This window comes from Osmia lignaria, chromosome 1 (genome assembly GCF_051020975.1).
Source record: "Osmia lignaria lignaria isolate PbOS001 chromosome 1, iyOsmLign1, whole genome shotgun sequence".
Taxonomy (NCBI): domain Eukaryota; kingdom Metazoa; phylum Arthropoda; class Insecta; order Hymenoptera; family Megachilidae; genus Osmia; species Osmia lignaria.
The window spans coordinates 10,258,637-10,286,636 of NC_135032.1; the positions used below are offsets into that span (position 1 = coordinate 10,258,637).

The window sequence follows — 28,000 nt, forward strand, 5'->3', positions numbered from 1 at the left end:
GAAAAATTGTTCGAAAAACATCTTCGATATTTCCGGCCTTCTTTCACGAACAGAGAAATTCTTACAGACGCTAAAAATCGTATCTTATCAGAATGTAAAAATGTATTTTTCCATTTTTTATCGTTGAACGACGACGATCTTCCTTATTCCTTATTCACCGAAAAAAGTACTCGCGCTTATTTTTTTCAACTACACACAATCAGATACATCAATCACGCTCTTTCATACATTCGTAACTTTCTCTTAGGAGGGTAAACGACATAACTTATTAACTTATACGGGTTACAGAGATGCAGTCGTTTTACTCAATCCGTTTTACGTTGCTCGCCCTTTCACATTATTATTTTTTTTTTTTTTTATTTTAACCCTTTGGGAACTAAGCTTAGCATGTGTATTTTTTATTAAATATTTCTCTTCGAAGCATACATCTTAAATTTATAATTTTTATTTATACGAATTTTTTTGAACGTATATGTGGGTTTATCATCCTCAAAGGGTTATTAACGCGCAAGTAATACAATTTCGCAGATCCATTATCGAGACTGGCTATTAAAATTTGATTATCGAAAATTTTTAACAGAGATACACGAATGATACAATTTCACCATTTCGGAATGTGATTATCCTCCTTCATCCCTTCTAGTTTATAGAGTAATATAAGGGTGTATTCGCAGTATAGAGTATAATATCTAGGGCTAGTTTGCAACGAACAACGGCTTACGTACACGACCGTGTATAAATATTAAAAAACTAATTCGCTACTCGTTAGTCTCTGTCTTGGAAGACACGGTATGGCAGGAATTTTTGATTTAGGAATTACGTTTCTCAGGGAAAGCTGTTGAATTTTGTTTGAATTAAAAAAGACGGACAATGGAATTCGAAAATAAAATTTAAGGGAAATATAATAGTTCACTCATTCGTTCCGGAATAAATAATAAATAAACATTTAACCCCTTGCCTTATCAACATTGAACGTGACAAAATAAATAGTATAGATAATTTCAGTCTAAAATAGTCTAAAGAAAATATTTCACTCTGTAAAATGTAAATTTTTTAAATTCTTAATCGACAAAATAAAATAAAAAATTGTAAAGCCAGGGGTTCGAGTGCTCGAGTGAAGCATTGTCAATGAAATTTTCAGTTTTAAAACAATTTTTTTTGTTTTTTTCTTCTTTTGTTTCTTAAACGAATCAAAGAACTTATGCTCTAAATAAACGAGTCTCGATCGATATCGATGAAGGAAGCTTAAACTCTAACTATTCAACAGTCCTAAATGTAATTTATGTGTATAAATAAACACGCGTTGATTAATTTAAGAAGAAAACCGCGAATACCCGTACTCTTTTCACACTGCTGTGTTTTTTTTTCATTTAAATGAATTAGAAATACGCGAACGCGAGTACACGAGTACCTTAATCGATCGATTGATTAATTATCATACGCTTAATGGGTAACAAGGTATGTAGAAAATATAGGACTATGCGTGTCTGTTTCTCGAGTTATTCACCCATTTTGCTACACACTGCTAATTTTGGTAAAACTTTTTATAGAATGCATTGGAAAATAAGGTAGGTGATAATGTATAAATTTTTTAATTTTACTTTTAATCTTTCATTAGTGGAGACCAATTCGATTCTGACTAAGACATATGAAATGTGTAATTAAAGATGTAGAGCAACAGATTAAATCAAAGATTTTTTTGTCAATTTGGGCTAAAATGTGTGGGGTGAATTGAAAGATCTTAATTCAGGATAAAAATACACGCTCTCCCGACTGGAAATTAACGTTAACACTTTCCTTTATCGACCATTTTGCGAGTGATTTCGTAGTTTTTATTTCATTTTAGGGTCGGGGGTTAATTTAATTAGCTTACCAGGTGCGTGATCCAGGAAGCAAGATTTCGTGTATTATACTCTTCCTGTTAAACAGTTTAGACTAATCTAAATAAATGAATTTAGTACTAAAGGTCCCAATATACTCGATTTAACGTAAACTTAATAACTATACCCTGAACTTAATCGAACTTAAATCTTCTATTAAACAAACAGTTCGAAACGAATTTTTGTTCGATATTTTTAATTTTAATCTAATTTATAAATTCGACTTAAATCAATAAAAAAAAAAAGAATTAAATACTCAAACTTAAGTAAATCTACCGATCGAATCAAACTTGAATTCCTACTGAAAGTTCGTCCCGATTTAATGAAATTAAATTATTGTAATATAATATTTTTAAATTCATAGACAAAACTTATATAAAAATTTACTCTAAAACGCTTCACGAACTTCCTGTTGAAACGCACACGATTCCTGTATCACGCACATCGCGAACAGGCGCCACGATACGTTTATTTATTTACATTATAAAAGACGCGATACATCTAATTTAAAACTAAGTCTTCAGTTGTCAGTCCATTGAAAATTCTGCTGCACGAAACGTGCGTTCATTTCTTTTTTTTTGTGCGTTAAACACGCACCTTGGACACGTTTCAGTACCGTAATTAGAACAATTATTATTAACAAGTAACGACCAAGCACCACGTATAAACAACTACTGTTCTCACAAATCAAGGATAATGTAAAAAGAATTATAAAAAAAAATACTGTATTAATCCTTTGTGATTTGTGAAATCTTTTTAAGAATGTTTAGTAAAATAGCTAATTGGACCCTTTATTAATTTATTAATTACCTTAAGGGTCATTGGTGAATTATCATTTTAATTCTTTGACTGGAAAATTTTTCTAAAAATGTGTAACAGTAGAACAATTGAACTCGTGTGAAAATTATGAATTTTTCATTTTTTATTTCAAATTGTTGAGATAAAAAATTAAATAAGAAACAAGTCAGACGATTCAAAACGATTTCACGAGCAAAAGAAACACTTTCTAGTTACGGCACTGATCAGCTGGTACCAACGAAAAACTCTCCCCCTTTTATCTATGGAAACACATGCTTCCGGGTTTTCCCGCGTAACCGGAAACGTGCGTGAAACGATTTCCTGCCTTCAGGCACTAGGCGGCAACAATAAATACTATATCGCCCGGATAGAACAGTAATTAAGTGATCAAACACCTCTGCTGACCCGAAATATCATTTAATCTTCTTTTCGTAATCAATTCCTTTAAAACGTAGTATCTAATAATTTTTCACGCGAATTTTATTCATTTTCCTTTCTGCGCCATATTATACTTGTAAACTTTGAAATGTTTCTTTTATTTACACGATTTAGACGCTATTTATTGCAACGAGTAAAAAATATTATTCTATCATTGACGACGAAGCTCGCGACAGATAAAATGTTTCTTTCTTTTTTTTTTAATGCCCATTAGGAGTACATTCGTTTGATTTCGAGGATATTTCTACTTTCCAGTCTCTCGTTCTCTTTTTTTTTTATTCTTTGCACCAGCGTCGTTTTGCGAAAGTTCAATTTTCATTTATCATTGGTTCCCTTTTTATTTGAAATATCTTGACATCTGGTCGATATATTTTCTTTTTCCTTCCCTTTTTAGAACACAACGATAGAACAGGAACGAAAGATTTGCTCTTACGAACTTTCTCGGAAATACGAAGTAGGTTAACGTTAACAATTCACACAGTTTCGAATACGGAACTAGGTGTCCCAAAATCTGTCTTACTGATCGATAGAACGAATATGGAAAGCGGCGAATGATTTTCGTTTAACCATTCGTATCTGAAGCGATCGATTCACGATAATAAATCAAATTTCAATTGAATAACGCTAATTAAAATTAGGTCGTTCGTGTCACTCGAAAAAAAGAAAGTAGTATTTTGAAGTATACATTTAAAAAATCGCGAAATTAATATTTGACATCGCGAATTAACTTTTATTTCTTCAGTCTTTTATTGTCATTTTGTAATTAAAAAACAAAAATTGAAAATCTCTTGAATCTCAAAGTTGAAATTGAAAACTTGATAAAAAGTTTTTATTTGCAATCAAATTAATTTTATAGGTTTCAATCCCTTCTTCTTCTTTTTTTCATATTTTTTTAAAATTCTTTTTCACCCGACTGCAAATTTTTAAAACACCTTATATATACACGCATCGTTGCTAATCGAACGTTTACATTTCTTATCGATCTATATACCACATCCGTATAATTATGAAAGTTGTCAAAATATCGGGTCAACATTGTTCAGGTACGGTTCTATACGGGCATGTATCGTTATTTTAACGTTATTATCACTAATTGTTACACAAACACATATGTACAAACGTGTGCGATGGTGAACATCTCAGGACTTGGTTTCGACGATTCTCTAGCAATCGACGTTATTTACTGAACATTTGCAAAACCTCTGAAACTTTATACTTTTTAGAAATTTATAAATAAACAATAGAATGTGTTTCTAATTAAAAAGATAGCGAGTTCTCAAGTCGGAAATTCTATAAGCGTATTAAAATTCTTCTTTATAATGCCTTGCAATCGCAATCCACGTTTCAAAAAAAATTCAACAATGAAATTTTGCATAGTTCTGCAAAAATTCGGTAAACCCCATCGCACTATAGAATCACAGTATAGTAGGACAAGAAGATAAAGACGGAATAGTTGAGAAAACGGCATCAACGTCAGGGGGTGAACTCACCCTCTTTGTTAGCCTTCGAGGATACAAAAGAAAAAAAATCTCCCTTTAAACGAACTAAACAAAAAAAAAATATTCACGCGAAAAAGAACTTCCAGTAGTGTCTGAAATTATCTCGTATCTTTCTTTTCTCGCGACGAACTGAGCGTCACGCGTCCAATTTCTTATATTCTTATAATACCTCCGTATCTGTGACCATTTTTAATGAATTATTTCTAAATTACTGTACACCTTTTCCTCCGCGATATATTAACACCTTGCTGGTCACTCGATATCGCGTGCTCAATTATTAACGTTTGAATGTGCAAAGGGTTGAATAAACTCGGTATAAAAAAAGAAAAAGATATATAGAGTGTGTACAGTACGGAGCATAGTAGCTTTCCCTCGTAACACCATTTTCTTTAGGGAAGTCTACTTTGATCGATACTGTACAATAGCAGAGGTCAGACTTTCAATCACGCGAATCATTTTATCCCTGCTTTTCGTGTATTTTTTTTTTTCAATTATTTCTATCGTTAATTTAACTATAGATAGTTGTTATCGATATTAAAGTAAATGAATCGACGTATTGCTAAATTAAAAGGAACTTCTAGGTGTAATAGTAAAATAATTAGTATCTGGTAAAGTGACGCGGTTACGAATTAAATACCATATGAGAAATGTAATAATTTAAATATATAAACGTAGAAACTATCCTTTTATAATAAAATATATATATATGTGTACGTGTACGTGTATGTACATGTATTTACATGAAAACTTTTCCTTTTGTTTTAAATCGTTTCATAACTAATTCGTTTAGATAAATGAAAGATTCAGTTTATGGTTCAGAATATACAGAGTGTATCGTTAGAACCTATTAAGTATTTAAATGAAATTATTTCATTAATAATTTCTAAAAAATAGTGTAACACATAAACGAGTGTATGGTTTCAAGTTACATTATTTTATAAATTTCGATACTGAATGTGTTATTTTCAGTCACACAGTTATTAAAAAATTTTTAATTCCATTATCCAACAAAAATAAATTAAAACGAAACACCTTGTACACTCTAGTATTTGCTTCGAAGTTTTTATGTCCACGACTAATTCAATTCACCCGTTTCATAGAAGAATGAAAAATCAAAAAGTAGACTATTATCAGTCTGTAAAATAAGAATCCCAGTCAGTGGACTCTTTCGAACTCTCGATAAAAGTTTCCCTTGAACTTCAATGTGGGTCTGTATATGTACACATATACAAGGTGACGAGAAGATAGATGAATCAATCGTTAGCATATTTTACACTTCCTAAAAATCGAAATTTTGATCGATTTTGCATTAAGCTGTGCATTGCTTTGATTTTCTGATAATTAATTTACCAATGATAGAAGCCAGTGATTTTATTATTATCGACTCAACATAAATCACAAATTTTGGTCGCTATGAAAATTTCATCTATAGGAAGAATAGAACACACTATCAAAATTTGACCATCTATTTTACTCGCACCTCGTATGTTTGAATATGTACATGTGTAGTCTACCGTGTATAGTGTACTGCTCAACTCTCCCTGTATCCGATCGATCGAAGAATAAATACGGTCGCCGTAAAAATACTTATCCGAATGTATGTATACATAGCATGTATATATATATATATATATATCATTAGAATAAAATAGAGATATAACTCTGTCGTCTCTTAGAATTCTCTCTGCTTAATTATGCTTCTAACAGCTTCGTGCCTACCTTTTAATATACATATACGTGTACTTATTGCAAAGATTGTTGGCATGCTTATTGCAAGTTTAACCTACAAGATACCTTAACACGAGGTGCGAGATTTTATTCTACCTAAAAAAAAAAAAAAAAGAAGGGAGTTAGTCTTCGGTTCGAGAGATTAATATACCGTGTACAGGGTGTCACACCTCGTGTGAATGGTATGCATGTAACAAGGAACTCTGCTATGTGTGTATGTATGGGGGGTCGAAGAAGATCGCCTAAGTTATTTCTATTCGAATTCTTGTCGACTCCTGCTGCCCAATGAACACTCTGATCGATCCGCCATCCTGCGGTAACTAGGGTGGGTCATGGTACACCTGAATCTAAGGGGTGGTTCTCCTTCGTGAAATTTGTCGAAATTGTAAAACAGGGTTTGCTAGGACCGAAGGGCCAAGGCGATGGCCAGGAATAATTAAGAAAAATAATTTTAAGTAATATTAATAAAATGCCAAGTGGAAAGAGCTTAATTAATTTTATAAAAATTGAAAAGTGGAACGATTGAAATTTTAATTATTAACACTTTTAAGTTCATCAATTTATTCCAAAAAATTAGTTTTACAATTTCGACTGATTCTTCGAAGTAGAATTACACCCCATAGTCACCTAATCGCGAGAAAAATTTGTTTGAATCCCTGAAGTTCACGAAATGGTTGGTATAAAAAATAAACGAATGCACGAGGCTCTAAACTCGTGATCCTAGAAGTATTGCAAAGTACAGGACAGAAGTTTGTCTGGTATTGCTACGGTTTCTCCAAGCGAAATTCCAGTTGCAGAGAGAAAGAATATCGGTAGATATGTATACATATGTATATAGAACTTCTGATCCGTCGAGTTTTGACCTGGCAATGGAGCGCGACAATAAAGTTCGACGAACAGAAACATTCGATCGACCGTTCTCCGTGAAACACCTCCGGACAAACGATCGTCGAAGGAAGTACTTACGACCTGTAAATTTCCTCTCGTTCTCCAGCGAGAATCGTATCTTTTTATACATTGAATTCATTGTTACTCGGTCCACGTTCGGTTGTTTAGCAATGTCTTCCAAGACGCATCTTGCAATTGATAATAATAAAAAAAAAAATAAGTTCATTAACATACCGATTATGAATTTAATTAACGCATTCACTAAGGGCCATAGGCGTTGGTGAATGAATGAAAAAGAATATTCATAGCCGAGGTGGATCCACAGTGAAAGTGTTAAATTAAAATTCATCAAGCATTAATATTAACGCGTCGACTACCGCGAGGGTTATTAATGATTGACACCAAAAATTTAATATAATTAATTAACAGAAATAAGATTCTATTAATGTTATATTAATTTTGTATGGTATCAAAGGATCATAGACGACGCGTTATAAAATTAATTACTCAATCAGCGTTAATCAGTGTTAATATCAATTAGTAGATTCGACCGCGTTGCGAACAGCACCAGAAGAACACGTGAATCTAATACAAAAACGAAAAAAGACTCGTGTCCACGAACGCGAGCACGAACGTTCTATGAAATAACAAAGAATTCAATTGTAGTCCTGTGTACATAATATCCGCACGAATAACGCAATACCAAGTACATATGTATATTATTATATAATTAATCAGTTCTTTCGCGTAATACGAGGCTACGGTTAAACGGAAACGCGTGGCTCTAAAATAGTCAAGGATACCGCTACTCTAGGAAACAGAAAATCCTCACGAAAGGACAAAACAAGGGAAAACGACAAAAAAAAAAGAAAGAAAAAAAAAACAGTAGATAACCCTTCCAAGGAATGAACAGTTCGTAGACTCGCATGGCCGAGAAGTTAGAGCTTTTGGTTACGCTTCATAGGAAAAAAAAAAAACAGACAAAACTCTGAACACCTGACGCTTTTGGTTAGGCTCGCATACTTAGTCTCTTTAAACGAGTATGCTCGAACACGAAGAACGGTGAAAATCTCTTTTTTAGTCGCTCGTCATCATCCTACTTGTCAACGAGTACCGAGAGAGAGAGAGAGAGCCAAGGTCCTTGCATCGTTAATTAACAATGCCTGTCGTATAAAGAATAAAGAAAAAGAAAAATGTTAAGGAAAAAAAAAAAAAGAAATGGGCGGACCATCTTCTTGTCTGTCTCGTGCTCGTTGGACCCTCGTTCGCGATTCATTGCCCTGAGTATCGTTTTGTACATAGAGTACGTCAACGAGTTTTGTGACTTGCGAGGGTCCCGATCAAGCGTACGTCACAACAATTGACTACTGTGCAGAGATAGAAAGAATATTAGCGGAAGGAATGCGGGTACGATTGGTCGTAGTCGGTAAATCACACCTCAGGCACACGCATTCTAGATCGTCGCATTACAAAGAAGTTAAATTCCGATGAACTTTAAATGCAAGGATCAAATGCGGGGATAGGGCCGTCCCCGTAATGTTCTTTCCATCTCTGCACAGTACAAATAGAGAGAAACTGTGTACGAATTAATCTCATCGATCGAGAGGTACATCCTCCATGTTGGCTACGTTACCAAAATGCTGGAAACCGTTCTTGAAGATACGGGCACGGCTAGTGCCAGCCTTTGTCTGGTCGAGCAACGTCACGTTGTCCTCGAACTCCTTCACCCACCTGGCCGTCTCGTTACCCCAGTGGAACCTGATAGGCGCAGCGTGGTGGTACGGCTTCTTCATGCCGGAGTTACGGCTCTCCACGCCCTCCACCGAGTGGTAGAAGGATTTCTCGTAAAAATCTTGCCCTAAGAACGGCTCCAGTTCCGACACGATCTCCATAAAGGTCGGCCGATCACTGGGTCGCCATTTGAAACACTTCTCCATGATCTTCTGGATGTTCTCAGGACAGATGCGTGGGACGTTGAGGGTACCCTTGTGCAACACGTGGCTAAGAACCTCCTCGTTAGAGAAGCCTTGATAAGGTATCTCAGCCAGGGTCAGGATCTCGTATAGTACAACCCCGAAGGACCAAACGTCAGAGTCCGAAGTGAATACACCGTCTGATAGATTCTCGGGTGCCATCCATCTGATCGGAAGCAGCCCTTTCCTGCCGATTTTGTAGTAGTCCGTTTCGTAAACGTCCCTCGCCATACCGAAGTCACCTATCTTGCACACCAGGTCCTTGGAGACCATACAGTTCCTCGCGGCCAGGTCGCGATGAACATATTTCTTTGATTCCAAGTACGCCATTCCGTCGGCGATCTCAGCCGCCATTCTCATTATCTTGCACGCGTCTGGCACCAGATTGGTATCGCGAATTCGACGTAGATACGTCTTCAGGTCCCCGTTCTCCATCAGTTCCATGATAACGAACGGAGGGTTCTCTATCGACACCACGCCAATGAGCTTGATGATGTGGTAAGTGGAGAAATTCTTCATCACCGAAGCTTCGTTCAGGAACTCGTTCTTCTCCCTCTGGCTAGCTGTTTTCGAGATGGTCTTTATCGCCACTGAAGTGGTCTTGTCGAATATCCCACGATATACCATGCCGAAGTTACCCAGACCAAGCTCTTCGAGGATTTCCACGCTCTCCCTAGGTACTTCCCATTCGTCTATCACGTACTTGGTCTCTATGTAGTCAGGATTCACGCTGGCTATCAGTCTTTCTTGTTGCTTTCTCTTCTGATGGTTCCTCAGTGACAAGAACAGCACGAACAGTCCCACCGAGAGGAAACCGAGGGTTAACAATGCGATCAGGGTGACCGGGGCACTGTCGGTCAGGCCTATGGAGAAATAAGTCACGTCGGAGAAAGCACCATCTCCGGCCAACGAGGTGGAACGCACTCGAAGACTGTACTTGCCAGGACTCAGGTTCTTGATGAAGTAACTGTTGAACGTGTCCCTTCGATTTCTATGCGGTATGCACTCGGTACTCTTCTTCGCATCTTTCACGTCCAAATTCGTGTACTCGATGGTGTAGGAGACTGTGACGGAGTTGGGATCGTTCACCGTGTCCCAAGACACCTCGACGATGGTGTTGTTGGTAACTAAGACTCTTACGTTCCGCACGTCGTCCGCGTGTCGCCGCTTCTTTGTCCTAGCGTTGCTATATTGAACAGAGGAACACATGTTCGTCTCGTTAACTTTCACGCCACACGCGGCTATGCTGATGACATAACGCGTGTAATGGCGTAGATTCTTGATCACATAGGAATTGTTTTGACCACTGACGTTGTACAGAAAAGCAGCATCGTCCACGCGACCCTCGAGGATGTTCGACTGGGTGTCGATCTTGGTCGTCTCGTCCGGTCGAGGGGTGGACAGATTATTCGTTAGCTCGTAGAACTGATGGTCCACCATAGAATTGTAATTATTGTAGACGCAATAGTCTTTCCAGCCGGGTGATATATAGCTGATAGTCGTGTTCTGATGACAGAATATCTCGAACTTCTTCGAGGCGACGTTGTTTCTATTAGCGGGGTTCTTTGAACAACACGAGGCTAGACTGATCACCGGAGTCTTGACGGTCACTTCCTGCACCGTCTGCTCCTCGCTTTCCACCTCGTTCTCCAGTGTGTTGTTACAATAATCTCTAGAAGCAATTAGACCAGTGTCTTCGTGTATCATAGCGCGAGAGATCATGTAGTAACCAATCGGTCCGTTCGTGTATATCGGTGGTTCCCATCGAACTAAGACCTCGGTGTCGCTCAAAGCTGTCGTCATCACGTTGATCGGAGGCGAGGGTATGGTGCTCCTCGTCCTGAAGAAGATGATCTCCGACAGACCTACTGGGTTCACGAAGTAGTTAGAGTTCTTCGCGATGAACGTCTTCACGAATACCCCGTACATGGTGTACGGTTTCAAGTTGACTATGTGCTTGGACACGGTAGAGTTCCATTGCGGAATGTCCACGTCGACGATCTGCCAGGTATTGTTCCCTCCACAGGCGTTCGCCTCGTAGGATATGTTTCTGTTCTCCGTCTCTATATAGTTCAATAGGTAACTGAGCAACTGTTGCCCTTCGGGAGGCTTGTAACTGTCCCAGACTAAGTCCGCGTAATCAGGACCCAATTCCTTAACGGTGATGTTGATATTGACGACGTTGCAAGCTACTTTCTCCCCATTCGACTCCGGTTGCACCTCCAAATCCGTGAAGTTCGAGATGTTAACCATCTTGCTGAATTGCACGATCTTCGATAGGCACAGTTTTGGATTGTAATGAAAGAACAGCCGACCACGCTCGATCTTGATCTTCTGTTCCGGTGGGAACAGGTTCGACAGATTCGGATTGTCGAGCACCGCGAGGCTCGCGTTGTTTATATCCAGTTTTTCTCCCTTGATCACCTTGAGCTTCTTGAAGAAAGCCAACGACGTGATGGGGAATGAATGAGTGATCTTCACGTACTCGGTGATCTCCTCTATTAGGCCAAACGCGTCGCTCAACTCGTTCATTATGTTCGGGTTGCCGTTTCGAACCTGAAACTCCAGGGCACCTTTCACCACGGTTATGCCCCGGAAACTCTGTGCGTCCGATATGTGACGTATCAGAGCACCATGGCCGACCTTCCTACAGCTCTTCTCGCAGGCACGACAAGTGGTCATCTGTAATTGCAAGGTAATTGCACGTTACCGCGTCAAGTTATCGTAGAACATAGGAACTCTTATCCGTCATCGAACAATGACATAAAAAATGAGACATCAAAGCGAGGAATAGAATTTTTAACGTTGCCTTTGCGACACGACCAGGTCGTAAAAATCGTTCGCATGCTAAAGTCTGCAATTTCGACTTATCGCTGGAAATTTTTATCGAACAAATAATCATACGGAATTTGCGATGAAAGATTTACAATTTACCGGATATCTGCTATCTACCGGCTACCGTATAATTACCACTTATCACCACTTTCAAACTTTGAAAGTAGAACGTTATGAAAACCTTGTCGTTCCTTAATTGGTGATTTAGCGTTTTAACACTCGACCGTTTTGCGATAATGAACGTTCTCTCTATCTCTGGCCTTGGAAATTAAATACAAAGATGATGTTCGACTCGAATATGCGTTTCAGAGAACTTCCTCCGTGTAATTACAACTTCCCGAACCGGGTTAATTAATCGAATGAAGAAATTAACTTACGTTGTATTCGTCGAGCGCGTCCTCGTATCCGTCAGGACAGTGAGTCACGCAGGATCCATTGAACGGTCTCCAGGCTTGCCCATCCTCCAGGAAATAGTAAACCCTTCTCAGACTGTTCATCCGCACGCATTCGTCCTTCGTGACGCATCTTCTGGAGAGATAGGAGTATCTGTGAACAATCATTGTTTCGTGTAAATTAATATTTTCGTCTAGGGCAGGGATCTGAATGGAGGCTACAGCCCTGGGATTTATTTAGAATAAATTTGTATATTATATCTTTTAATCAGAGAGGAAAAATCATACTCGTTACTTACAAATGCGAAGGGCAAGTTTCCACGCATTTTCCCTCGTGTCTATAGTGCTTGCAAACATAACAGTCGCTGTCAGAAGGTCCTCGGCATTCACTAAGGCATTGTTCATGACAATCTGGTTTCATTATTCTCTGACAGTATTGGGAAGTCCAGCAATAGCCCTCAGGACAATGGGAGCACACTATAAAAGGGGAATTATTGATTATCATTAAGATCATTCGGTAATTTCACTCGTACTTAACCCTTTTTCATGTTAAGGCCACAGCAGCCTCTCAAGATTTATTTTAAATATTGTCGCACTTACCAATCTGGTAGCTAAACGAAATAATGATCCTAGAAAATTATCTAGTTAAAATTGTAAACGCGAAAAAGGGTTAAATAAATTTGTACGTCTTAACATGCGAATGACAATGTTGCGGGAACCGAGCACCTGCACGGCGAAAATGTATTTTTTTGTGTTTTGTTAAAATGATTTTCACCATGAGGTAAAGTGTTTTCAGTGCTGCGAGTTTCATACGCTCTATATTACTTGACGTGCCTAATACGTTACATGTAGATTGAGATTTAATATTAACCTGCAGGGCTGTCTGTAACAGAGATGAAACAAAAAAAACAACAGATAATTAGTGCGAAGCGATGGAATCCTATGTGGCATCGTGGGGATGGGATGCGAATTAATCGTTTTTAGTCACAGAATTCTATAATAAACATATTAGAAATTTTCTTGTAAATATTTTACAAATATTTGGGAAACGTGGACAAAATTGTACAAACGATTAATGGGACGATGACTGCCTCCAAAAAGCAAAAGCGTATCAAGCAAAGGGGTAGGCAAGACAAAAAAGCAGATCATTCGTTTTATTGTTAGCGTGCCTATAAATAAAAAAAATAGAACAATTAAATGATAATAATACCGGGACAAGAGGCCTCCTCCCCATTATCCTTGATGACGTTCTCCCCCACGGAAACAATCAGATCCCAATTCAACGTGTTAGTATAACAAAGAGACGGATTCTTCTCGATCCGAACGCTGCCCCTAGAGATTTCCGTGAGTTTCTTCAGGCCGATCTGAAAAAAAAAAAGAAAAAATAAAGAAAGAAAGAATTAAATAAAAATTAGATCCAAGTGGGCGACGATTCAGCCCCCGATACACCGATTTACTAACTGAACTGGACAGAGGTCGAACGGCTGGTTAATTCGATTGACTAATTAACGTCACTTGACCCGACGGGTCAACTGGCTGAGTCCTGAGCGAATTGGAACGAAGCATCGAAGCCAGGACAGACTGTATCGTCCTCTACAAACGTGGGAAATGATTCAGAGAAGAATTAACTCGAAAACACAGCAAAGTGTTGCTCTCCAATTTCAATTAAATTTCGTAGATTTATCGAACCGGTAGAAATCAGCGCAAAATGAAAGGGTGGTATCGTATTTTTTTTTTCAATATTTAGACAAGTTGAAATAATTAAAAATTTCAATTAAAAAGGGGTGAAAAATTTATCGCGAGCTAATCTTTGCCCGAATCGCGGTTAATAAACATGAAAAAAACCGATACCAGACAAATATTTGCCGACTAAGCGAATATTGATCCGCGTTTATTTTCAAGAATAACACCCAATCGTTCACGCTTTCACCCCTTGACATACATTGTTTCATTTTTTTTTCTTTCTTTCTTTTTTTATTCAAAGGGTTACCAGCACGGCTATCTTTCGAAAATATTTGCTCTGCAAACAACGCGATTTTATTCGATCATATCGTGTTTACCTTTTCACTGTACCCTGAAACAGTGACTCCTTTCACCAATTCGCTGTCTATCATGGGATATCGCTCTTTAATACCATACCTGACGATTCGGTTTTCATAATTTAACCCATTAGCGTCTATTAATTTTCGAATTTACCAATCGACCACGCAACGTCGCGTGACAGGCTTACCTCTTGCAAATTTTGCATCTCGTACAGCATGAAAGCGTAATCGGTGAGCAGGATATTGCCCCGGATCACTTCGAGATTCGGGAACAGGTTGGTAAGACTCTTTAGGCCGTTGACACGGTACAGCAAGAGGTAGCCAGTGATCTCTCGGAGATTCGGGAAAGTGATGTTTTGAAAATCCTTCTCGGAGTTGTTCTCGATCAGTACGATCTGCAGGAAACCCTCGATGACGTGGCAATCCTTCATGATACCGAAGGCCCACACGCTGTTCCTTATGTCGATGCTCTGGCAGATACCGTCACCGATCGTCACATTTTTATATCGACGAGTCTTTTCGCGGGTAACACTCGATTTCGTGCCCGGTTTTGGCAGGTTCGACAGCTGGCCCGGTTGCTGGCTCAATTTCGTGTTTGCTTCCGTCGATCTGTCGAATATTTCAAATAAAATAACAATATTTAATAACGATAAGTACTGCCTTAGTAAACTCACGGATGACGGACCATGGAGAGAGGCTCGATTTAATATCGTAAAAAATGATCGTAGCTAACCCATCGAATGGTATTTATAATTATTCGAATAGACAATTAATCGTGAATCGTGTACCTGGAAGCATCGATCGCCCTGTTGCTCCTGTAGGAAACTATTCGATCGTAAAACGGATCGTCAAAACCAGCTCCGTCGACCCAGTCCCTCAAGTGTTTGTCTTCGACGAGTAACCCAGTGTCCTCGAGCTTCCTGTTCGCATAATCGGCCTCGTATTTGGCCTGAATGCCGTCGTCGTTGCGGTAATTCGTCCTCGACCAACCGTCGTCCTGGCAGTAGGCCAGCCGCGTCGCGACGCAGAGAAATACGATCAGCAGCAACCGGCTCATCCTCGTCATCTTCTTGTTTCATCGACACTGTCCTATTGACCAGGCCTCTCTATCGTGAAACCTTCCGAAATTACACCCCACCCTACGGCGGTGTCAACCGCCTCCACACGAACACACAGCACACCGAGTCTCTCTCCCGATTAATCGGTCCGATCGATCCTCGTTTAGAGGTTGGCTTCACTCGAACAGGACTCTATTAGACTCCACCAGGCTCGATTGTCACGTGAAATACGCTCGAACCGATACCTTCGCTTCCTTATCTAACCTTCTGTTCTTCTAACAGAGCTCTGTAATCGGCGAACTTGATGAGGTTTTAAGAAATGTTCACGAATCCTCATACTCCACCCTTATCGTCAAAGAAATCGCCAATTGCGATCTTTAAAAGTTTCCAGATTTTTGTTGTTTCGTTTTCTTCTTCTTAATCAATTATGGAGAGTTGTACCCCTTTGATTCAGAAGAGTTTCTTGTTGAAGATGAAAAACTTCCTCGCCCTCATAGCGCCAGCAACGTGGCCTGCTCTCCCCTGGAACAGAGCAGTGCTACGTTTTAGATAACCGCTGCTTTGATTCTGGGAATCTGGTGCGATTGTTCCAGACACGTTTTAGATTGCGATCGAAGACTTTAACCGATCACTTGACCCTTTAAGAAGCTACGTCGACAAACCGTTTGCCAGACGTATACCGCATCGTTTTCTCTTCGTCGTACGATTCTGAACTTAGGACCCTTCTTATCTCTTAGGGATTTTTAGTTCAGGGATTTTCTTAATTGACTTGGGATTTTGAACATTGCGAGGGAATTAAGAATGATCAAATTTGATACATCTTATTTTAACAATATAATTTTTTTCCGAATTAATTAACAATATTATGGCACGTGCCCGTCTATTTTAAAAGCAATTATTCGTTGTCCGATCGAGGAACAAAGCATCGGGCAAAAGTGACGTGTTTCGTAGTAAAAAGAATGGGCTCGCCTCGGGCTGAAATGATACGCTTGTAAACCGAAAAATTATGGAGTCGCCGCGGTTGTCGAAGCGGAAAACCCGTATCGGGAGAGAAGAAGAGGATCGGGAACACGCGGTAGTAGAAAGGAAAAATATTGCCTCGTGGATGGGTTTGTTATCGAATGTTGCCGTCGTTAAGTGCCACTTCATTTTCTCCATTACCGACCAATAATCTATCAGTGAATTTCAATGGGAACCGTCCATCAAACCACGCGGAGGATGGTTAATCGAAGAAACGAACGAGACCCTCTTGTCCATCTTCGTTTCGAAACAAATTGCGTTAATTACGAACGTTATCCACGATGATTTATAATCGATCTCTCTTTCTCTGAAATTCTCATTCATTTCCACTTAATAGAATTTTTATTATTTCGCTTAAAAGCTATTTTGAAGATAAGAGAAGATCAACCCTCGGAGGGCGGACCATGGGGAGAGCCCTAATTTTCATTTTCCTGCATACGTTTCGCAAATTCCCGTCTCGATCGACCCAGTCCGTTCACGGGGTTAACGTAACAACGTGTTAACGAATGTTTATTTTTCTTTCATTCGTCAGAAGCAAAATTACAAGAGGCGATAAAGCGATAATTGCACAATGAGCAAACAGGAAAGTCGCTCGCGGTAGCACGTGCACGAAGAGTACATTGAATGGCCAGGAATAACAGCACACCAATGGTATTTACTGTTACTCCGAGCAGACTATTTACTCTCGTCGTCTTATGCAATACTGTACTTCGTTTCGTGATTTGGAAGATTTCAGAGAATACGGGCCGGGTTGAATAATCAATGATCTTCGACGAGAGGGACCACAAAGTAATTAACACAGACAGTAATGGAAACTTTTTCTATTAACAGAGATTGGAAATTGAAGGATTCTCTATTTACGAAAGTTACTTATTCCACTGTTTGCGAAGGCCTTACGCCATCGCGAGTCCGCGCGTACGAAAAGATGTGAAATCGGACGGTCAAGCTGGCACGAGATTCCGCCCATTCATAACTTGACGCGATGCTGATAACAGGCTGATAAGCAGCAGATTGGCTCGTGCCTGGGTCCCCCTTCGCTTCTTATCGCCCACTATGCCGTGGAATTCGAGACGTACGATTCAACGCTACGTGGGTTGCGTTGCTCGTATCAATGAAAAAGCAGCCACGATTTCCTTTCCAATCGGAGAACGAGGTGGAAAAAATGAGCTGAACGATTTTAAAATAATAAAAAAAAAAAAAAAAATAACTTACACAGAGAAATCTTGGTTACCAGGCAGAGCAATATGACGAATCAAAGGAGAGAATTTATGAGGTTGATAAATAGTTTACACAGGCCTGTATGCTTTCCAGAAATATTGCTTACCTCATACTCGAGTTGATTGCCAGAATTATTTTCAGCAATGCAACATTCTAAATAGAACGCTTCGAGAGAAAGTTGCACGACCTGTTAAGACAAGTAAACAGACAGGTGTTTTGCCTTATGATGGATCGTTTATGAGCTTGAACTAATAAGCAAACCAGGAACTAGTACAATTTCTTTTCTTCAATTTATTGAGACATCAAATTATTTCGGAAAACATTTAATGATACTAATCAGAAATGAATTGGATCAGATGTTTACTGTTATTAAAACGGTTATAAAAATGTCAAGATATGCAAATTTAATGGCTCAAATATTACACGTTGAAAGAGTAATACTCCCTGGGGATAATGGCTACATAAGGGAAACAGGAATTCTCAAAATTCCAATTTTGATTATATTAATTTTGAATTTTATAAGTGAGAAATATGAATTAAAATTTTCCCGCGCAAAATTTTCCCATGGCCACCCATTAGGTAGGGCGAAAATCCAAGACACCATTTTTTTTTTCAAAGCCCGATTTGATCGAGAATGTACACTACGTAATTCTAACAAAATTCCAAATCATATTTATCAGTGAATTTGATCAAGCAATCCTCCAGTTAAATTGAGAAACATGTAATTTCAACTTCGTTCCACGAGAGATAAGAAGTTCGAAACGTAGGCACAATGAACCCAATTCGGTCGCACCTACGTACGTGCTGAAAATAAGTAACACAGTTAAATGACATCTACCAGGTGAAGTCGAAAAATTAATTAACGTATAGAGCTGGCCTGGCACGTCTCAGTTTCGTGTGTTTGTTCTTATCAGAGAAAAAGTATGCCACCACTGGTCGAGGCCAGTGAACGCTTCTAGCTGTATTTTCAGTGGAAGACACACCATTTATTAGTAGCTTTATTCCGTCTAACGGGTTTGCAACTTTCTAACACCTCTGTACCCTCCTCCAGTGCGTACGCGATTTCAAACGCTTATCTGTTCAACTTGACTCATCGTAAACACCGAGAAATGTCAATCGATGAAAAACGAAAACGCACAGCCAGACTGGGATGGAGAAATTTTTTTATTTTTATTTCAACTTCAGCCAGTAACTGGTTTACTTTTTATCTCCATCCACCTCGAAGAGGATTCATAAATATGTCCAGGACGATTACTCCGCTCTGTCGGGGAAGTGTTTTTCTTCTTTTCACGCTTCGAAGTCCCTTTACTTTGCAAGACTTCTGGCATAATCACCCAGATCTCATCTGGTTATTCCAAGCCTCCGCTTCGATCCAAGATCGCCGGTAATAAATATTCGTTCGAGTGGTTTGTTTTTGAATCCTTGCCACCTTGTTGATATATGTAGAAACCTTAACCAATCCCGTGCCTTCTTGCGATTGTACAATCGAAGTTGAATCACCGGAATACTTAACACCCAGACTGGTGTCCTTAATTCTGAGTTTCGTTTAATTTTTATTTTTTACGAAACCTTACACGGAATTTCTGCTGCAAAGTGAATGGAATTACTGAATCATCTCAGACTCGTCCTGTACATTTTATCTTCAGAAGATTCTCACAAAGGCACCAGGTATATCGAACGATGTTGATCGGATCTTGCATTGCAGCAAAGTAGAATGTGGCTCGAAGGTGAGCGAATTGACGGTAACTTCGAAGTTACGTGAGATTTGTTAGGGATTATAGAGTTATAGAGTGAATTGATTAATTCCAAGGTAACGGGTGTTGCGGTGCATTTTGAAGGGTATGGAAATCCGGATATTTTAATTACTATGTTGATATTCTAAATAGAATATTCGAGGTATTTGAACTATTTCAGTTGAGTAACTTTGAAGTAGAAGTTGTAATAAAAACTGGAAATAAGTTGTGATCATTCGATTAATTGCGACATCGTTTTTTTTTCCAAAGGAGGCATAATAAGGAATAGATTTTCTGAAAATTTTTTAACGAAAAGCACATCGAAATGATAGAAAAAATCAAACGGAAAATATGGTGGACGTGGAACGGAACGTTTCCAATGGATTCGCGAGCCGGAAAGTTTCGGCACGAGGTTACAACGTCATGTCCATCTAATTATGGTCCGCTTAACGTAACGCTTTGCTCGTGAGTCAGCTGTTGACGTTCTTTCAAACGTTTTGCTAACCTCGATGGCTCCTCTCTTTTCGTAGTTGCTCATCGTACAACAATCGCGCGACCCGTTGAATGGCAAAAATCTTATAAAAATATTATTATTTATGTTGCCTCGATACGAGGAAGAGCGAGTCGAATGAATGGAAAAGGAGTAGCTCGGTTATCTCTTTGCAATAATAAACTGAATGTTTTGTTCTCCTTTTCAACGAGTAAACGGTATACAGGAAAAATTGAAGAGCACTCTTAACACTTGATAATTATTTCTAAAAAATACAGGGAACACGATAATATCTGATTTGAATCGTGTGTACTTACCGGAGTTGTAATATTTTTTAATGTAACGTAATACGAAACGTGAAATTAAATTGTAATCCTGGCTCTCTCCATGGTCCGTCGTTCGAGGGTTAAATGAAACGTTAATTAGTACAAAGTTACCGCGACGCGTTGATAATCACAGCGAAAGATAATAATTATTGTGTGATTAAATAACAGTGTTTCAACTTAGTTAGCGATGAAATATTCACCGGGGATAATTAACCGGATACTCGGCAACGAAGTTTCGCATTGATCGAGCAATTAATTTAACCGGTATTATTCGAACGAGCATCGCGTTACAATGTAATTAGAGTGAACGATGGAGAATCGGGAACAATGGTGTTCGACGGGTATTTGGTAGAACGATATCTGGCGCCCACGAGCAATAATTATTTTTCGTACGACGAAAAACGAGTCACGCACCGTGGAACGCACCGCGAATACCTCTGGTGACCACGAGGAGGAGGCACAGATACGATTGCCTCGTAACGATATAATTAGTTTAGTCGTAATTACAGCTTGCCACGGTCGTTCGTTGATACCACACGGTATTTTGCCATCGTACCAAACGAAACGAAACAGTCTGAACGGATGCTCGTTAACGTCTTCGAGCACAATCCAGCGTACACCCCTGCCTCTGATTGCTTTTTTTTAATGTACAATTATCAGCCAAGTATCACTCCATTTATGATGTTATTAAATACTTGGTATTCGCACAGTAATACTGCAACTGTTATTAATGATAATTAGACTGAAAGATACGGACAGTGATACCAGAATTGAATTAGAGTGCTCGGAATAGGTAGAGTGATGCTACTGATACTGACGTCTGACATACCATTGACTAATATCACTTAATTTATGCCACCTCGATATTTCGAAATTTACGTACTAATTATGCTAATATTAAGATCGAATCTATTAAGGATGCAATAATAATTATCAAATCGGTGATGCCAATGATATTATTAACACCGATAAGAAAAACTGATACTAGTAACACTAGTGCCATGATTGATCCTAATAATGTTAGGTAATATTAACAGTCTTCGATTTAATTTTTAATCGATACCCAAATTGATCAATCGAACCCATAAGGTGATATAAAAGTATCAGAACAGAAGAAAAGTTGTTGAAAGAAAAATTTGTTCTCTGTGATCTATTTTTAAACGAGGTCCGGTTTGCAGACAGCAACAATGAGACGGATGCAAGTAGCAGATAATAAAGGATTATTTCTAGAGAAGCATAAATTACATTCAAGCGTGCACAAACAACGTAATGTTGCGACGAGGGACAAACAAGTAGATAGAAGTCTCATTTAGAGGCAGCGAAGGAGGGAGACAAATGACAGGCCAAAAATTGCATCATTGCGTCACCCAGTCACCACCATGGGTGTCAATCGGTTGCGTCACCTACCTTATTTGTCATTCTTTCCTTGAAGGGAGGGAGAAGGAAAGTTAACGAGAAACGACGCGTCTACGAAACACAGGAACTCGAATTTCTCCTCGCACCCTCCGTTTCGTTTCGTTTGCATGGCAGAGAAAAAAATTCGTAGAAATCAGTCACGATAACAGGGGAGAAGGATGTGTTGTTTCGAGCACATTCACAAACCATGACACCCCAAAAAACAACCTATCGGATCGATGTTTTCATCGAAGTTAGTAGATCGTTAAATTACTAACCGTACGAGGAACATCTACCCTGAAGAACTTTCACCGTTTCAATTATACGTACGAGCAAACGGTATCAAATTGCTTCCCTTCGATAAGGAAGAAGAAAGATTGCATCGTTGCAATTACGAATTTTCCCGCGATCGAACAACCACAAGGTCCTCCGCTTTGACGCGTGAGACCCAGTGAAAAAAAAACTTGAAAAATAAGAGCCCACGGTGCATCTACATAACCGGAATACTGATTTGAATGATCATCCGTGATCGCACAATAGGAGGACCCAGTTAAATACTCGCATCGGGGGTTAATGACTTTGGAAATTGTTTGGACGCCTGGCGATTCTCTCGCAAATGAATCATGACATTGAATATTATACAGATTAGCAATCTACAATAGTCGTTCGATAATTGCCTGTTTTCAGAAATCGAGAAGTGCGCTTTGATAAGAAATAGACTGTTATTTAGCGGCTACTGTAGAGGACGGCAAATTATCGAGCGGCTGCTGTAATTTTAAATTATCGAGCTACAGGGAAGTACAATGAAAACCGTGAGAAAACATTTCGAGGAAGCTTCCAGCCACGTCCCACGCGTTCCAAATTGTCCGTGTCAAGAGATCACGGCTGCTCTCTTGGCACACGACGATTTCCAATCCGAATAGAGGCAAACGGTGCCGTTTCGAGGACAACGCGTTTATTTATGAAACGACAGATTCTTCTGTCTTCTTTTCGGCGCGAATTTATTTAAGGGCTAAAGAGACCAGCTGATTCACGCGGTTCTGTTAACCAATCGAGGTGCGCGAACCTCCCTGAATGCTTTCAATAAAGGAAAGATTGATTTTGAAGAATTATTTTCCTCGAATGCTCGTTTCGCGTCGGACGAATGGAACTGACGAATCTCCCGCGGTGACTCCGAATCAGTTACCACGATAATTGACCGTGATGAGTCCGAGTCGTACTTGAACGCGACGATTTGTTTTTTCCATGAAAACGACGGAGGTCGGGTTAACGCAAGTACACCGTGGAAACTTCCACTTTTCCACGCGACCAACGCGGAACACCAACGGCGAATGGATATTTCCACTGCGCCACTTTCGTTTTCGAGCCGATTAGTTTATTACCAGTAGAGAGACCTGATAAGGCAGCCACGCATGCCATCGAGAGAGAGAGAGAGAGAGCAATGTCGTTTAGCAAGAATCCGACTAATTACCCCTTTTCGAAATTCCAATTATACTTTTCTTCCCCTCCCTGCAAATTGAGACGTTTCACTGCACGCTGATTTTCACGCCTCACTTTGGCATATATACCGAGTGGTACCGTTGAAAAAATCGGACGCGTTTTCACACCCTGCTTCGTTCGAAGTTCAGTGCTTTGATAAAGGGATACGTTTAATTGGATCGATTAATCTCGTGTACTTCAGAATCGACAGAAGTTCGCTGTTTCAGTTGATCTCGAATAGAATTATTCACCGCTCTCTAAGCGGAAGTTTAGTTTACGTATAATCAAACATAAAAGTTGAACCAACCAAAAAATAAACCTTCTGCCCCGAATAGATTCGTAGTTAAAGTTCGCGCGATATTTGGTAATTTTTATTCGAATCTCGATCGAAAATGAATTCAATTAAAAAAAGCTGCATTATTACGCGATGGCTGTGATAACCGTTATCAGCACGAACAAGGTATCTCTCACCTACTGTGTGACAATCATTGCGTCGTTGTTTTCTCGCTCATCTCTCGTTACATAAACGCATTATGACCCGGTATTTCTCACGAGAAATTAACCTCCGAGCTTATTGTCTTATAGAGTCTTGTTACATTTTCCCGTCCGAATAGCGCCCTACTAACGAGATTACCTCCATTTTTGTCAAACGAGAACGGTGCAAGTGTGACGGGGAGACCCTTAATAATTTTGTTTTTCTCTCTTGCAATCAACACACTGGCGCCTCTTTTATATTTAAACTCGTAAATACGTGACGCGTTAGATCTTGGCTGTGCCAGCAATGCGGCAAAACGTTTGCCAAACAGACACGAGTTATCACCTTCATCTTGGATTGCATCATTTTTTGTTACACATTGAGCGAACACCGATGTCGATCGAAGTTTCGCGCGTTTTTTTTTATAATCTCCCTGTATCCAGTTCCGGTACCGATCGAACGTCGGCCATTTTTTGCTAAAACACTCGAAGAGGCAAGGAAACGCTAGATAGAACGGTTATTGGCGATAAGAATTTCTATTTACGAGATAGGTTCTATGTTGACAGCTAGAATTCGAAGATAATCGTAACGGTGTTCAATTACGTCATGGTATTTTTTCTCAAGAGGTTACACGATTCATTGTGCTATTTAATACCGTCACGTGACTCTGGAGTATCAATTTGATCGAAACGATATCGAATTAGTTTGTTAACGCGTAGTTCATTAGGTGATCGGCTATGAATTTAAAAGTAGAAAAAAAAAGTTATTAAAATTTTTTTCATTATAAATGAATTAATGTCTATTCCACGTGCTAATTAACTCGATTAAAAAATCGGATCAGCTGTTCGTTACTCGATGAAATATTAATTGAACGTTATCATTCTTTTTTTGGAGAGGGGGGGGGGCTCGTCTCGAGTTAATTGCTCGATATCTGGCGTTTCAAATGTTTTAAATTACGACATTATCAATATGCACAATTCCTGCGTAATATTAATGAACTGAAATTTATTGATCGACCTTTCACTACCGTTCGATGTCTCCCAAACGACGTTCGGCTAATTATTAACACTACGTAAATCGAGTTACGAGCGGACAATTAATATTTTAATGAATTCTATTTATAAACGATCTATCGACGTAGCCATTCGCGTCTCTTAATAAATCGCGTGTGCTTATTTGCGTTCAATCGCTTCCTTTACTAATCGAATGTCACGGTGAACACAATGTGCTGCCTCTATGACACACGTGGTGCAGATAACGTGCGCTCTCGACAACCGTTCCTACGCACATAATAAACATAAATACGAGTTATAAAAATATAAATGGATTATGATTAACAAGCCCGAGTGGGGGGTAACGCTAGAACTACCAAATCGGATCTTAAATTATTAAGTTGCTATTAGAAAAAAAATTAAAATGGCACGCGTGCCCTAAGTTCGCCTCCACGGCCCTACATACACATATATATATATCAATGAAACCAAAATCTGTATTTAAAACACCGTGAATGTAAAACAAGCCTAAAAAAACAGTCATCACGGTTCACTGAAAAGGAAATAACGTTTACTCGACGACGTATCGTGGAACAAGTGTCTCAGAGTTAAAGTAGAATACTTCCTTCCCGAACACGTGACGGACACATTATCTGACGGGAACGGTGTAAACAAAGCGAGTCAGTAGGACCTGATACACCGGGAAAGAAAGTAACATACCTCGTAAGCGTTAATGGAGAACGTGCTCGAATATACTTTTACGGGTCTCATAGATTCTTAGTTATACCACTGGATGATAAGACGTCGATAACAATCACTATCGGAGCACCACTGCCCTGTGTCCCACATTACTCCTAAATCAGTACGATTAATGAAACAAACGAAAGAAGAGAGGAAAACGTGGTTAGAGGGACGCAAAACAAGCAGGTCGGAGAAGTTAGCTGGTGCCCAGCGTTGGATCGATGCTGGTGGTCGTAACGCGACCGATTACAAAACACGCAACACGCTAATTCTCTGTGTATTTTTCTCTCCTTTCTCGCTTAGCCGGAACTTTTTCAAGGCTTCGCGCCAGGGATTTCATAAGGCACCAGTAACCTACACTGAAAATCATCCAACACCTTTATCTTTTCCCTTTTCTTTTCAATTTCAATCAAAAATTGCATCAGATATTTTAACGAAAATGAAGTTTTTGCATCAGTGATTCTCGATTTACCACCGTAGGTGAAAGGAAATTTCATTATTTTCCTTCAACTCGCTCCAGGGATTATTTAGGACAAAGAGTGCGTGCGTGTCTGCGGGTACACGTGCGCGCGAACACGTTCGTCAGACGCGATGATTCGTGGCTCGTTTCTAATGCGTAGTTAGTATCGCGAGCATAACACACAACAAGGAGGAGAAAAATCGAAGAAACCGTTCCCCGAAGGTTGTACCGCCGACGTACACCGCCTATGTCGCGGACCACGCGCCGCTTGTTTACCTTATCCCACCTTCAAACAGGTTGTTGATACGCACTTCACGATGGAATCTCGGTTGTTGAAAATTTTCGCCTCCCGCCTCGGCCGGTGTCACTGTCAGAACGCGTTCACGATCACACTTCATCGATCGCGCCCTACCTTTGGGGATTTATTTGGTCGTAACTAGACAACGTCTTGGGCGACCATGTTATGGTTTCCGCGGTTCGAATTGGTTCTTATTTTTTGAAGATATCGTAGAGTACGTAGAGAGACATGCACGCTAGCACGTACGCACTGGGCGCGTTGAACCAAGACGGAATTCCCTACGATTGGTCCTGAAGTAAAGTTTATACACTGGAAGAAAAGGGGTGGGTGGTGTCACTAGCGCGAAATTTCGTACGGACGCACACTAGTCAATCGGTGAATCGTTCTGTACAAAGAGAGGAGTGTCGTGGCGCGCCGCCGGTAGGAAACGGATGAAAACGGAACGAAGGAAAGAAACAAGGGACACGTGCCAGGGACGAAAGGCACACGTCGCAGAACGTAATTACAACGCTGCGGAGAAAAGTGATTTTCATCGCGGCGCCATTATCGTGGAATAAGGAAAAACAAGGGAGGTCTCGGGATCGTAGGGTGGGAGTAACGGGTGAAAAGGAACAAATGGTCGGGGAAGTGTGGGGAGAGAAAAAAAAAAAGAGAAAGGAAGTGGAGAGTATAAGAGAAAGAGAGAGCTGGCCGCGTCCCGTATTGCGTAGTAAGCGCTTGAATGGATTACGTCACGGCGGCAGAGGTAGCCAGACAAGAGGGTAAAAGCGTCGCGTCAGACCCACGCGCGTATCTCTCTTTAGGGCGTTTGTTGGTTGCATCGGTCGTAGTCAGTCGGTTTCCGAGCAAAACGTTTTGCATCGTCGAGGACTTCGGCCCCGACCTCGGCCGTTTTGTTTTCCGGTCACCAACAGAGGGGTCTCCGACAGCCACACGCACTACCGCCACCATATGAAACTCTACACGCTCGTATGCGCAGCATCGTTTACCGTTTGCGCATATTCGTGTGACAGGATGCCGTTTTCCAGCGCGTTTCTCGTGCACCTTCGCCATCGTGCCGAGGAACGATCGATCGTCAAGATAGGAGATTCTCCTTCGAATCCTAGCGTTATCCTTCGACTCAGGGAAACGCGGTATAAAATGTGCATACGTAACGTCAACAGAAACGAAGGGAACTCCCGCGTCGCTCCCCACGTGTTTTCGCGATCAAACAACAGTCAACTCGGCGTGTCTTGGCGTGTCTTTATTCGCTCTCTCTTTCTCTTCCTCTCTATCCTGTTTTATCCCTTCCTGTCTCGTTTTCGTTCTCTCTCTTTCTATCTTTCCCTACCCTCCTCTTTCTTTCTCTCTTTCACCATTCTGTCTCCACTTGGTCGTCGGCTCAAGTGTCTCTCGTCTCGTCTCGTCTCGTCTCGTCTCTTCTCGTCCCGTCTCGTCCGGTCGTTTCTTCCTCCCTGTCTAGTCGATTTCGGTGCTTACTTTTTCGTTGGACGAGTCACGCTGAAAACTGGCACTGTTCTCTTCCACGTGGGTAAACGTGTCCTTTCAAAACACCACGACCCTCACCACCACGGCACATTCCAGCGTGCATAGCAGCGCATTTACCTCTCGCCCGGTTCGCTACGCACGACCAAAAACTCGGGGCCCCGCGTATTCGTAACACCCGGCACACCGTCGCGATCAATGGCGAGAAATGTACGTTTGAATTTTTACTAGACGGTTTGCCAACTCAGATACGGTACAACGAAACAAACACCGACATCCTGACGAACGAGTCAGCTGGTACTGATCGGATCATGATCAAGCGCTGACTTCGGCCATGGGTCACGGACGTAGACGCGT

General features: G+C 40.1%; 1 protein-coding gene across 5 annotated transcripts; it reads right to left on the minus strand.

The window, feature by feature from the left end:
• Nucleotides 1-199: 199 nt before the first annotated feature.
• LOC117606071 (insulin receptor) lies at nucleotides 200-28,000 on the minus strand. Of its 5 annotated transcripts, none has more exons than XM_034328071.2 (7): nucleotides 27,638-28,000; nucleotides 15,262-16,053; nucleotides 14,662-15,082; nucleotides 13,642-13,795; nucleotides 12,731-12,908; nucleotides 12,417-12,585; nucleotides 200-11,886 (listed from the first exon to the last, which is right to left on the minus strand). In XM_034328071.2, the coding sequence occupies exons 2-7, from the start codon at nucleotides 15,537-15,539 to the stop codon at nucleotides 8,824-8,826; spliced, it is 4,263 nt and encodes a 1,420-aa protein (XP_034183962.1). In that variant the 5' UTR covers nucleotides 15,540-16,053; nucleotides 27,638-28,000; the 3' UTR covers nucleotides 200-8,823. The 5 variants fall into 5 exon arrangements, with proteins under 5 accessions (XP_034183962.1, XP_034183965.1, XP_034183963.1 ...); XM_034328074.2 differs by lacking the exon at nucleotides 27,638-28,000 and adding an exon at nucleotides 26,172-27,630; XM_034328072.2 differs by lacking the exon at nucleotides 27,638-28,000 and adding an exon at nucleotides 26,137-27,630.

What these genes read in the sequence shown, in the direction of transcription:
- LOC117606071 (XM_034328071.2), bottom strand. Translation starts at nt 15,539, where the DNA reads ATGACGAGGATGAGCCGGTTGCTGCTGATCGTATTTCTCTGCGTCGCG. An exon ending in AGATGCAAAATTTGCAAGAG is followed by an intron (nt 13,796 to 14,661) that starts GTAAGCCTGTCA and finishes TTTTTTTTTCAG; the next exon opens with ATCGGCCTGAAGAAACTCAC. An exon ending in GGAGGAGGCCTCTTGTCCCG is followed by an intron (nt 12,909 to 13,641) that starts GTATTATTATCA and finishes CCCCTTTTATAG; the next exon opens with TGTGCTCCCATTGTCCTGAG.